The sequence below is a fragment of the Amblyraja radiata genome, chromosome 26, assembly GCF_010909765.2.
Source record: "Amblyraja radiata isolate CabotCenter1 chromosome 26, sAmbRad1.1.pri, whole genome shotgun sequence".
In the NCBI taxonomy this organism is placed as follows: Eukaryota; Metazoa; Chordata; class Chondrichthyes; order Rajiformes; family Rajidae; genus Amblyraja; species Amblyraja radiata.
In genome coordinates, this window is record NC_045981.1 from 12,205,577 (window position 1) to 12,218,256 (window position 12,680).

At 44.0% G+C, this 12,680-nt stretch overlaps 1 protein-coding gene across 1 annotated transcript; it reads right to left on the reverse strand.

The window, feature by feature from the left end:
• Positions 1-2,063: 2,063 nt before the first annotated feature.
• On the reverse strand, positions 2,064-12,364 carry LOC116987932 (thymidine kinase, cytosolic-like). Its single transcript, XM_033044258.1, has 7 exons — positions 12,048-12,364; positions 11,720-11,751; positions 9,360-9,473; positions 6,488-6,581; positions 5,299-5,388; positions 4,013-4,132; positions 2,064-3,005 (listed from the first exon to the last, which is right to left on the reverse strand). Exons 1-7 carry the CDS (start codon positions 12,111-12,113, stop codon positions 2,769-2,771), a joined length of 753 nt encoding a protein of 250 aa, XP_032900149.1. The 5' UTR covers positions 12,114-12,364; the 3' UTR covers positions 2,064-2,768.
• Between the last annotated feature and the right edge of the window lie 316 nt (positions 12,365-12,680).

Here is a 12,680-nt window from a genome sequence, read left to right on the forward strand (position 1 = left end):
GGTTCGATCCTGACAACGGGCGTCGACCGTACGAAGTCTGTACGTTTTCCCCGTGGATTTTCATCGATGGTTCCGGTTTCCTCCCACACTCCAAAGACATACAGGTCTGTACGTTAATTGGCTTCGGTAAAGATTGTAAATTGTCCCCAGTGTGTATAGGATAGTGCTAATGTACAGGATCGCTAGTCGGCGTGGATTCGAGTGCGCTGTTTCCCTAAACTATTCAGGCCAACTTTCTGTGATAGAAAAGTACAAGTGCATGGCTACAGTTCAACTCAACCCTGCACAATGACAGTGCGCGGGGTTGGTAAGGATAGGGCAAAATAAAACTATACAGGTACTTTTAATTCACTGTATTGCATTTTACTTTCACTTCACTCTATGATTGAGCATTGCATTTTAATGCCCTTGGTTAGTTGCTGAATTAATGTGGACAAAGGGTGTTGGTTAGTTTAAAAAAAAAAAAAAATCTATATCTAAATCACATGGGCTGTATTCAAACGAAACATTTCTTCCACATTAATGTTTGAACCAAAGATTAAATTTTTGAAAATGTTTGATAAACTGGCATGGATCTTTTTACAACACCTTTGCATGCATTATGTACCGATGCCTGTTCATTGTGAAGTTGTATTTGAGTTCACATGGCAATATATATTATTCTAAATAAAGCACACAAAACAATTGGCCACTGATCAACGAGTCAAACCTGCTGCACTAATAAACACATTTTTTTTAAAGTGGTGGCAGGTGTTACTGACTTTATATTTTAGAAGCTGAGTGCAATAATTGAATTACAAAAACGTAGCAACCTTTTGGTTCAATCTCTTGCCTATTACTGCGAATCAGGCTTAGCTGTATGAACAAGTGTGCTTCCTCTGATGAAAGCCTCTACATACTTCCTGGACTCTCCATTATAGTCCTAGTCATACAGCATGGAAACAAAATATTCAGACCTGCATGTCTGATGCATAGACAGACCAGGAATAACCAGCCAGCAAGGAAGTATTCTAAATGAGCTGGTGTTAAACTGCAGTTGCCTTAACACATTCACTTGCATTGAACTGCGCCTTCAAATCAAGAGCTTTTAGTTTAGTTTAGAGATGCAACATGGAACAGGCCCTTCGGCCCACTGAGTCTGTGCCGAGCAGCGATCCCCACACACCAACACTAGGAACAATTTACATTTTTACCAAGGTCAATTAACCTACAAACCTGCACGTCTTTGGCGTGCGAGAGGAAACCGGAGCTCCCGGAGAAAACCCATGGCAAAACACAGGGAGAGCGTGCAAACCCTGTCTGGTTCGAACCCGGGTCTTTGACGCTGTAAGCAGCAGCTCTACCGCTGTGCCACCGTGTCGCCCAAAACTACAGGCAACCATTGAGCTACACGTCTCTATAACTTCAGTTTCACTTTGGTTCCTCATCTTGTGGAATGAGATTGAAGGCATGATCATTAACTTATATAAACTAGAGCATTGCCTAGTATAATAACAGGACAGCACAGTGGCGCAGCGGTTGAGTTGCTGCTTTTCAGCGGCAGAGACCCGGGTATGATCCTGACAACAGGTGCTGTCTGTACGGAATTTGTACGCTGTTCCCTCGGTTGCTTTGGTTTCCTCCCACACTCCAAAGACGTACAGGTTTGTAAATTAATTTGGCTTGGATAAATATTCTAAGTTGTGCCTAATGTTAGCGTACAGGCTCGGTAGGCCGAAGGGCCCATTCCATGCAGTATCACTAAACTAAAAATAACTATTTCTAAGTGATTATTTGCATGTTATCTAGTTTGATACTGTACAGGAGCACGATGAAGCTGATGCACACGTACAAAACAAATAACAGTACAGAATATACTATTATAGCATTGTAGCATTAATTGAATTGGGAAAAATATCAGATGAGTCACTTGTCAACAGGCTATCCTCTGGACTCATGTGGCTGAAGTATTGATCAATTATAAGCCGCTTCAGATGCTGGTAATGATGGATTCAGCTGGGGATGGTGATGAGACATCTTGTTAAGATGCAACATATGACCCAGGAGGAATTAAAAATGGAATGGGAATTAATTTTAATTAACTCAAGAACATTTTCACATGTTCCTGCCTACCTACACCTCTGGCATTCAGTTGATTCTGAAGTCACACTCATGTCAAATTAGGATTATACATTCACGACCTTTGAAGCCATAGCTTTCAATATTTTCAGTTTGAATATAAAATCTCAAACTGTGCGTAGTATCAGTGTCTCCAGTTAGAAAATAGTGTTTTCTTCCTCCTCTCAGCCCTATTCTACAGCATCATTAATGGTCTCGAGTGTTAGCTAGCTGTAAAGTTGATAATTGCCGACCACAAATTAATACAATCACACTAGCAATGGAACCTCAAATGCATTTTTGACTTGAGGATTTATTAATGACTTTATGACCACCGATATTTGTTGCAAATCCCCCATGTGACCACTTTGAAAAAGAAGTCTGCGTAACAATTAACGTGAGATTCTTAATCCGCATTTTTCCCCTCATTAATAAGCTGACAATTAGTTCTTGCTGCACAACTACTTTGAGAACAGGGTGATTTTCAGTCTCTACTCACTGCTTGCTTAAGCTGTATTGGCAACAGAGAGCTTTGGACCCAGTCACTCCGTCGCCAGTACGTAGAAGCTGAAGCAATTAACAAACAAAGAAATTAAAGCAGCCTCCACCACTGTCCAGACTTCAGAAGGTAAAAGGGCAAGCTATAGCAAATGTGGCACCCGAGGCAGCCTTCAGGAACAGGGGCTGGCCATCGCGGAAGAAGGCTGCAAGTTTTCAAAGAGTTTCCTTGTCAATTTGCCCATGTCCCCAAGGGGGGAACAATTTGAAGGCAAGAGGTGTCCGTTCTTCACTGGCCGTGCAGAGACCTCATTTTCCTTGTCATCCTGTTGGGCGGGCAAGTTACCTTCTTCAAAATAACAGCGCCTGCAAGTGGCCCGATACATGTCCATGCCTCCAATCACCTCGACCTGGAGGAACAGAGAGAGGAGTTAACGTTGAGAGTGTTTCATTGTCATACGTACCAACAATGGTACCCACCAATAATGGATGTGTGATGAGCCACTGGTTTGACGGTACTGGACCTGTACTCGCTGGAGTTTAGAAGAATGAAGGAGGACCTCATTGAAACTTACTGAATAGTGAAAGGCATGGATAAAGTGGATACAGAGAGGATGTTTCCACTAGTGGGAGAGTCTAGGACCAGAGGGCACAGTCTCAGAATAAAAGGACGCATCTTTCAAAAGGAGATGAGGAAGAATTTCTTTCGTCAGAGGGTGGTGAATCTGTGGAATTCATTGCCACAGATGGCTGTGGAGGCATTTGGTATTTTTAAGGTGGAGATTGACAGATACTTGATTAGTATGGGTGTCAAGGGTTATGTGGAGAAGGCAGGAGAATGGGGTTGAGAGGGAAAGACAGATCACCTATGATTGAATGAAAGAGTAAACCTTCAATGGGGGTCCACCCTCATCCTTCTAAACTCCAGCGAGTACAGGCCCGGTGCTGCCAAACGCCAATCATACGTTAACCCAACCCTTTACTGGGATCATTTACATAAACCTCCTCTGGACCTCCTCCAACGCCAGCACATCCTTCCTCACATATTGGGCCCAAAACTGCTCTCAATGTTATTAAGTTTCATTTGTTACTAAGCTGAGATCTCAACCTAGTTGCCTCAGTCAAGGGAGCAGTGGGTGAACTCCACGCAAGGGAGAGCATTTGCTTTTCACAATGCTATGAAATAGCAGTAACTCCACCAGCTCTCAGACACCTCTTCACGGCAGACGTGGATGCCGATCGGTTCCACAACCCCTCGGCATTGGTCCCTTCCTTGCCCCGATTCACAACACGTTGCAGAGCTCACGGGTGACAAGTGGTCCATTGACACAAAGGTGAGTGGATCTCAACAGCCGAGATTTCCGCAAGGGAAGAACTCAAAGCCACGAACTCGGACAGAGCAGAAAGAGCGACAAACCTCCTTTTCGACTCCCAGCCTCTTGGTGTAGGCAGCCTCTCGGTAACAAATCATGCAAACAGCGCTCAGCTTCACCACGCTCTCCGCCAGTGGTACCAGGTTCAAAATGTTGCCAAAAGCCTAGAGAGAAACAGAATTGCTTAAAAAACCCCACCACATACTGAAAACAATGTCTCGATCAGGGGTTGGCAACCTTGTTCTGCATAGGGGCCAGGACCCGTCTGTGAGTGAATGGCCGGCCACATGGATCGCCATAGTGTGACATTTGGTGTTGTTTTCGCATTCGTTTTCACGTGTTTTTCTAATGAGGCCCCTCGCGTGCCCTGGGACTGGCTGCAGTTCCCAGGTCGGCTCGCCTGCCCCGGGACTGGCTGTAGCGCCCAGGTCGCCTGCGTACCCCGGGACTAGTTGCAGTCCCCAGATCAGCTCATGTCCCCGGGACTGGCTACAGTTCCCAGGTCGCGAAAACGAATTGAAAAAAAAACAAAAAAAAACTCCTGCGGGCCGGATGATTTCGGGTTAGGGGCCGGGTCCGGCCCGTGGGCCCTAGGTTGCCGACTCATGGTCTAGATCTTGGCACTCTCACGTACAACATTCACTGGGCCCGTCCCACAACAAGAGCTATCTAATACCGCCATCTAATCTAATCTGTATCTATTACCCCAATCAAAGAACAGTCTCACCCCGGTCACTCCCTCTCCCATCAGGCAAGAGGTACACAAATGTGAAAACACACACCTCCAGATTCAGGGACAGTTTCTTCCCAGATAACACCAGGCAACTGAAAGGTCTCCCTCATCATCTGGAATGTGATCCTGGCCTCCTATCTACCTTTGAACCATCTTTAATTGGACGTCAATGTTATTTCTTGCACTAAATGTTGTACCCTTTATCCGTGCATGGCTTGATTGTATTCAGTCTTTTCTTGCACTGGATAGCAAGCAAACAAGCGGTTTTCACTGTACCCCGTTACATATGACAATAATAAACTAAACTGATATCCCTCCACAGATGCTGCCCGACCTGCCAAGTTTCTCCACGTTTGCCCAATTTCGTTCCATGGTCCCTTGCGCCTCCAGGAATTCGTTAGAAACCCTTACTTATCTCCGAGGATAATTCATGAAAACTATCACTACCCTGCCCAAGGCAACATCAAATCAAGTGGAGCGTGGCTGGTGTTAAAGCCAGGGCTTTGCACTGAAGGGGCAGCTGAGTTTGCACAACATGACCCCCAGTGGGATTTCCAACCCAAAGTTCACTTGCCCCTTCTCTCGTTCTCCGCTTACTTTCCGCTGGAAGGTTCCATCCAGAGCCGCTACAATCACCGTCTTCCCGTTGTTGGCCATTTCCTCGCAGAATTCAACACAATCTGGAAACTTGAGAAAGGGAGTTATTTAAGCACATTGCCACATAGAACGGTACAGCACAAGAACAGGAATGTTTAGTCCAGCGCCCTTCGGCCCACCGAGTCCATGCCATCCAGGATCCCTGTGCACCAGCACTATCCTACACTAGGGACAATTTACAATCTTTACTGAAACCAATGAACTTACAAATCTGTACGTCTTTGAAGTGAGGGAGAAAACCGGAGCGCCTGGGAAAGACCCACACGGTCACGGGGAGAATGTACAAACTCCACACTGGCAGCACCCGTAGTCAGGATTGAACCTGGGTCTCTGGCGCTGTTAAGCAACTCTACCTCTGCGCCACTGTGCTGCATGCCTGTGCCAAGCATGATGCTAATACAAACTCTTATATGCCTGCACATAATACATATCCCTCCATTCTTTGCATCTCCACGCGTATCTGCCTCCATCCGGCAGCGTGTTCCTGGCACCCACCACCTTCTGTGTCAAAAGAAAATTCCCCCGTACATCTGCTTTAACCTTTGCCCCTCTCATCTTGCTAAACACTAAGTTTGTGCTAATAAAAAACGTGGTCAATCCACTACTTGCTGTTCAATCATTGTAGGTAACATTAGAAAATGTATCATTCATTCATAAAGTATCATTCATTCATTCCAAGGCAGAAGCAGTGAGGAAAATTCAGTTCCAGGTCCAAGACTGGACTGTGAATAGACATCACCAGTTGCCTAATGTAGCCTCCAGTGTGGTACATGGTCAAAAGTTGACCTTCAATTTGTAAACTGGGGGAGAAAAATCAGGCCAGGACTATAGCTAGCTATCTGAAATTATTAGGATCAGATTCTTGGCTAATGCCACTAATTTGCAGCCTAGCATTCACAGCTTGGTACACACTTGGGGGAAGAAAGTCGAGGAGTTAAACTATTAAAGTGTATGAAACAGCCTCTGCAAGTCACATTATCCTTCTGAAATGTTCAATTTTTCAATCCGAGCTTAATAGAATGATAATACTTTGATCTAAGATTCAGTGGAACGATTTTGAATGTGGACTTTTAAAATACACTGCACACTTTAGCTTTAAAATAAAATGAGTACCGTCGACTGTACTTACAAACTGCCCTTCATCAATTCCAATAACGGCAGATTTCAAAGCTTCGTGATGAACTTCGCTCAGCTTTGTGGCGGGAACCGCCTGCATTGTGAATCTATACAGGAAAAGAGAACAAAAGGTCATCAAATGTGATGTAAAAGAAGCAGTTTCAAACCACCGAGGCATTGCAATAACTCAAAGGACCCGTTTTGACGATGTACAACTCTGACTCCAGATCGTTAATATTCTCCCCTCAACACCACCTATATTCCTTCCTCTGGTTTCATAATTTTCACCTTTTCAGCACAGGAAATAGGGGTAGGAGTGGGACATTCGGCCCTTTGAACCAGCACCTCCATTCAATAAGATCATGGCTGATCACCCAAAGTCAGTACCCCGTTCCTGCTTTCTCCCCATATCCCTTCATTCCCTTAGCCCGAAGAGCTAAATCTAACTCTCTTGAAAACATCCAGTGAATTGGCTTCCACTGCCTTCTGTGGCAGCAAATTCCAGATTCACAACTCTCTGGGTGAAACCATTTTTCATCATCTCAGTCTTAAATGGCCTACCCCTTATTCTGAAACTGTAGCCCCTGGTTCTGGAAACATTTTTCCTGCATCTAGCTTGTCCAATCCCTTAAGAATGTTATATGTTTCTATAAGATATCCTCTCATCCTTCTAAATTCCAGTGAATATAAGCCCAGTCAATCCATTCTTTCATCATATGTCAGTCCCACCATCGCGGAAATTAACCTGATGAACTCCCTCAATAGCAAGAATGTCCTTCCTCAAATTAGGAGACCAAAACTGCACACAATACTCCAGTTTCGGTCTCAACTGCAATAGGACCTCCTTGCTCCTATACTCAAATCATCTCGCTACGAAGACTGGTCAGACTGAAACTGAAGCATCCGGAGGAAACCCACGCGGTCACAGGGAGAACGTGCAAACTCCAGAGACAGCACCCGGGATCAGGATCGAAGCCCAGGTCTCTGGCGCTGAGGGGCAGCAGCTCTACCATGGAGCTGCCCTGTTACTTAATAGGTCTTTTTACGACTCTGCGTTTTAATTTTTAAAAGCAAACAACACTCGCCCTCTCTTCATCAGCTCACCAACCTGCTGGCCTTTGTAGTTTCTACTGAATGTACTCTCTGTCAAGTCATGAAATGTCCTGTACCACACAATGCAGGAAAGGCAATCCATAAAAGAAAAGCATTTATATTGGCTTTTTCTCAAACAAATTAACTTATTTAAGATAGACACAACAATAGCGGAGTAACTCAGCGGGTCAGGCAGCATCTCTGGCACACTGTACTTATGTGCCATTCTCCCCAACTTGTAACAACATCAAGTTCTCCAATCACAAAGGGATGTCACTGTGCCTTTTCACTTTGATCAATACATCTTTCTTTAAAGAGCAATTGCTCCTGAAACAGTGAGTGCTTCTTTGGCACTGAAGTCAATATATCAATTTCACATGTAACATTTTACTGCAGTATGTTCCATTAGACATTGTGAAAATATTGACTGGATACCACTGATAGACTTCATGTGGCTGTAAAAGGCGTGGGGATGTTACATGGAAATAATGTTTTCGACAATTCTCAGTTCATTTATTTTCAAGTCAGTTACTTTAAGGTGAGCTTTAAAACCTCCAACTCGCATCAGTACACGATTTTCAAGAATAAGGGAGATTGAGAAGAGACCTGATAGATGCAGATGCATAGATAGGATAGACAGACAGAACCTTTTTCCCACCAGGCTGATAATGTCAATGACTAGAGGGCATAGCTCTAAGGGCGAGAGGGGCAATGTTTAAAAGGAGAGTACGTTAAAAATAAAAATAAACTTACACAGAGGGTGGTAGATGCCTGGAACCTGCTGCCTGGGATATTACTGGAGGCAGATACAATAGTGACGTTTAAGAGGCTTTTAGATAGGCACATAGATATGCAGGGAATGGAGGGATATGGATCACGTGCAGGCAGATGAGATTATTTAAACACAAACATTGTGGGCTGAAGGATCTGTTCCTTATCTTTAGAGATACAGTGCGGAGGTAAGCCCTTCAGCCCACTAAGTCCGCGCCGATGAGCGGCCACCCCATACACTAACATTATCCTACCCACACTAGGGATAATTTACAACTTTCAAAAGCCAATTAACTGACAAACCTGGACATCTTTGGAGTGTGGGAGGAAACCGTAGCACCCGGAGAAAACCAATGTGGTCACAGGGAGAACGTACAAACTCCGTACAGACAGCACCAGTGGTCAGGATCCAATCAGAGTCTCCGGTGCTGTTTGGCAGCAGCTCTACCCAAGCCCTACTGTGCTGCCTCATCAAGGGAAGTGTAGACTATCTGATGTGACAGTAGAAACATCAAGAATAGTCTTTCCACTCAAGGAACTACCAAGTTTGGAGAAGCTTGCTTTGATTTCATTTTTATATCCTGAACTGTCTATACAAAATAAGCTGTGGTTCACTGTAACGCATTTCGTTAATAGAGCCACTAAGTCTTAGAGCGTGGAAACAGGCCCTGTGGCACAACATGCCCCATCTACACTAGTCCCACCTGCCTGCATTTGGCCCATATCCGTTTAAACCCTTCCTATCCATGTACCTGCTTCAACTACCTCCTCCGGTAGCTTGTTCCATACATCCACTACCCTTGGTGTGAAAAAGTAACCCCTCAGGTTCCTATTAAATCTTTCCCCCCTCACTTTAAACCTACGTCCTAAGGTCCTTGATTTCCCTAATCTGGGCAAGAGACTTTGTGTGTCTACCTTATCTATTCCAAATAGGAAGGTATTAGGAACAGGAGGAAAGGCGAAAGAGAGTTGAGGCACAATTCACTTCAATTCTTGGTTATAAGGCAACCGTCAATACTTGCCTGTCATGTGTAGCCAAGCCTTCATTGCCGTACCGATTATCTTTTGCGTACTTTATCAAAAGACACTGGTATCGAGCGACTCGATACCTTCTTACCCGGCGCATCAGTTCTGTACTGTGGTGGGAAGAGAACAGGAGTTTAATCAAAGCATCATAGACCAAGTTGATTTTAGTTCACACGTCTTATCAGTGTCAATGCCTATTTTCTAATAAAGTGCTGGAGTAATTCCGTGGGACAAGCAGCATCTCTGGAGAAAATGGAGATGACATTTCACGTTGGAATCTTCTTCAGCCTGGTTTTCAAAATCTGAAGAAAGGTTCCGACCCGAAACGTCACCCATCCTCCCCCCCCCCCCAGAGATGCTGCCTGGCCCACTGAATTACTCCAGCACTTTGTGTCTATCTTCAGTATAAACCAGCATCTGCAGTTCCTTCTTACCTATTTTCTAATGTCAGTTGGCCGGCTTTGCCTCAGGTCTTCTGCTGCCAAAATCTACATCAGCAAGATCAATCGCAGACTGGGCAGTCACCGTGCCAAGCACCCACACACTGCCCGAAATGGCGACCTTGAACTCCCATTTCAACTCCCCTCTCCATCCCCACCTATCTGTCTGTACTCAGCCTCTTCCACTGCCAGAGCGACACCAAATCACCTCAGCCTCCGTAGCTATCTCCAAGCTCCCCCTCCCACCTGGCTCCATCTGCCCATCAACCCCGCCTTACTTACATGACTAGGCTTCTTGATCTTCAAGCTGTTTAATTCAGATTCCTTACACTGTCAATCCATCTGTAATAGTGCTCACAACTGTCTTGGATCAAAGCCAAATTCTATGTTTGACATAACAATGCGCTCCAATGTTGAGAATTACTCTACACTCTGAATCATTCCCTTTGCACTACTGCACTTGATTTTGACTTGATTGGATTTGTGCATGACATAGAAAAAATATAGAAAATAGGTGCAGGTGGAGGCCATTTGGCCCTTCGACATATCTGATCTTTGGATAGCATGCATAACAAAACTTTTCACTGTGCGTTGATACACAGGATAATAATGAAACTTTAGTAATAAATTATATATAATAGATTATAATCATTATAAATAAAATAATAAATAAGAAGTACAGTGGCACAGCAGTAGAGTTGCTGCCTTACAGCAACAGATACCCGGGTTCGATTTTGACTACAGAGTTTGTACATTCTTCCTGTTTCCTCCGGTTTTCCTCCTACCCTCCAAGATGTAGGTTTGTAGGTTACTTGGCTTCGGGCAAAATTGTAAATTGCCCCAAGTGTGTAGGCTAGTGCTGGTGTACGGGGTGATTGCTGGTCGGCGTGGACTCAGTAGGCCGAAGGGCCTGCTTCCTCGCAGTATCTCTAAAGTCTAAAACTAGCTCTGGATTACACATCTCAAAATGATACACCCACTTTTAAGACACTTTGGTCAACCAATCCCTTTGGCTGTATTTCCATTTGTGGCTGGATGCCAAATCTTTGCAAATCCTCACCACTGTTCAAAATGTAATCCACAAACTTTTTATTAACATCTACAACCCCATAACATAAAAATGACCTAGTGCCACACTGAGAAGTTACCAAAAATAATGACACTAATCCACACAAGGAACCTTTAGGACAGATGTGATCAAAAGTTTTATCAAAGCAGATTTTAAAGAAGTGACTTAAAGCAGAACGATTTAAGGTTGAAACTCCAGAGTTTGGCAATGTAAAACTGAACTGTGCAACGATTAGTGGTGAGATTAAGCTTGAAGATGAGTAACACATTGCATTAAAGGAGTAGACAGCTCAGTAGTCAGAAGACACAAAATGCTGGAGTAACTCAGTGGGACACGCAGCATCTCAGCAGAAAAGTCTTTAGTCTTTTTCAGTCAGAGGGTAGTTAATCTGTGGAACTCATTGCCACAGAGTGTTGTGGAGGCCAAGTCAGTGGATATTTTTACGGCAGGGGTAGACACATTCTTGATTAGAATGGGTGTCAATGGTTATGGGGAGAAGGCGGGAAAATGGGATTAGGTGGCAGAGATCAGACATCCTATAATTTGTGAACCTGAGGTTAAACAAAAGGGATTAAAGGAGGGGGGAAGGGAGATTAAAACTTGCAGTTTATCACTGAGTTACAAGTGGGAAAGCTGGAAACTCGATGTTAAAACCGTTGTTTATGCCACAAAAATAAAAGGGAGCGAAAATATGAGCGGTTAGAGAACGCGGGAAAATCAGTGAGACTAGTTGTTGGAGGAGGAGGAGGAGGAGTCACGCCATGGCTTGCAGTTACAGGACTACACAAGGCACAGGTACTTAAATATTTTAAACATGCTGAAACAACAAAAAAATCAATCCTTTTACCTTTTCCCCGAGAACATCGGCCCGAAGATGATCTGCAAATTATTTTTTAAAAAAAGAGGAAAAAACAATAAATTATTTCACAAAATGCTGGAGTAACTCAGCAGGGACAGGCAACAGCACCTCTGGAGAGGAGGAATGGGTGAAGTTTCGGGTCGAGACCCTTCTTCAGAAATAAATTATTTCAGCTGACTTTGCCCAAATTTGGCGCGCTTACTGAAAGAAAGCAGCAGTATGGGGGAATCAGAATTTACTTCACATCCTCTCTCCACGACAATGCGCCAGAGGTTAAATTTACGAGCTGAGATGAGTGTTTTTTTTTGTTGCCTACCTGTATTTGCCCCTTCACTTTGTTGGGAGACGACAACAGCACGTCTGGAGGGGGCAGGCAGTTCATTTTTCCAAGAGAAAATATAACAAAACGAAAATAAAATCTTTAAAAGCACAAAATAATTTAAGGGCCACTGGATTAAAGATCGCAGGAGAAGGATTCCAGTGAGGAAGGAGGTAGGTTTCCTCACTTATTTTTAAAAAAAGTTGCCAAGTAAAAAGTTAAATAAGAATCGAAGAGCCCAAAGTAAAGACGGCTTCAAACTGCAACACCAGTCAGGAGGGGCAGAGAGAAATTCAAACCGCCAACTGCGCCAAATTCACGTCGCTGGTGAAAGCAAAGATATCTTTGGGTGAAAGTGAACCAATCATCTCACACGCTATCCTTGAAATGAACCAAAGATCTTTGAAATTAACCACACGAGCAAGATCTTTGCACACAAGATCAAGCTATAAGATCTTTGCACAAAATGGTGTATATGTAAATTTGCCACTAGTGTGGAATATCTTTAGGCCCACTAAGTCCGTGCCGATCATCGATTACTCGTTCACACTAGTTCTTGGCCTACACACAAGTGGCAAATTTACATAAGCTTACATGGATAGGGCAGGTTTGGAGGGATATGGACCAAAT

Excerpts from the sequence above, each read along its gene's own strand:
- LOC116987932 (XM_033044258.1), bottom strand. The coding sequence starts at position 12,113 with ATGAACTGCCTGCCCCCTCCAGACGTGCTGTTGTCGTCTCCCAACAAA. Across the intron at positions 6,582-9,359 it reads GGCTTGGCTACACATGACAG|ATTCACAATGCAGGCGGTTC; the intron begins GCAAGTATTGAC and ends TTTCCTGTATAG. Across the intron at positions 3,006-4,012 it reads GGCTGGGAGTCGAAAAGGAG|GTCGAGGTGATTGGAGGCAT; the intron begins GTTTGTCGCTCT and ends CTGTTCCTCCAG.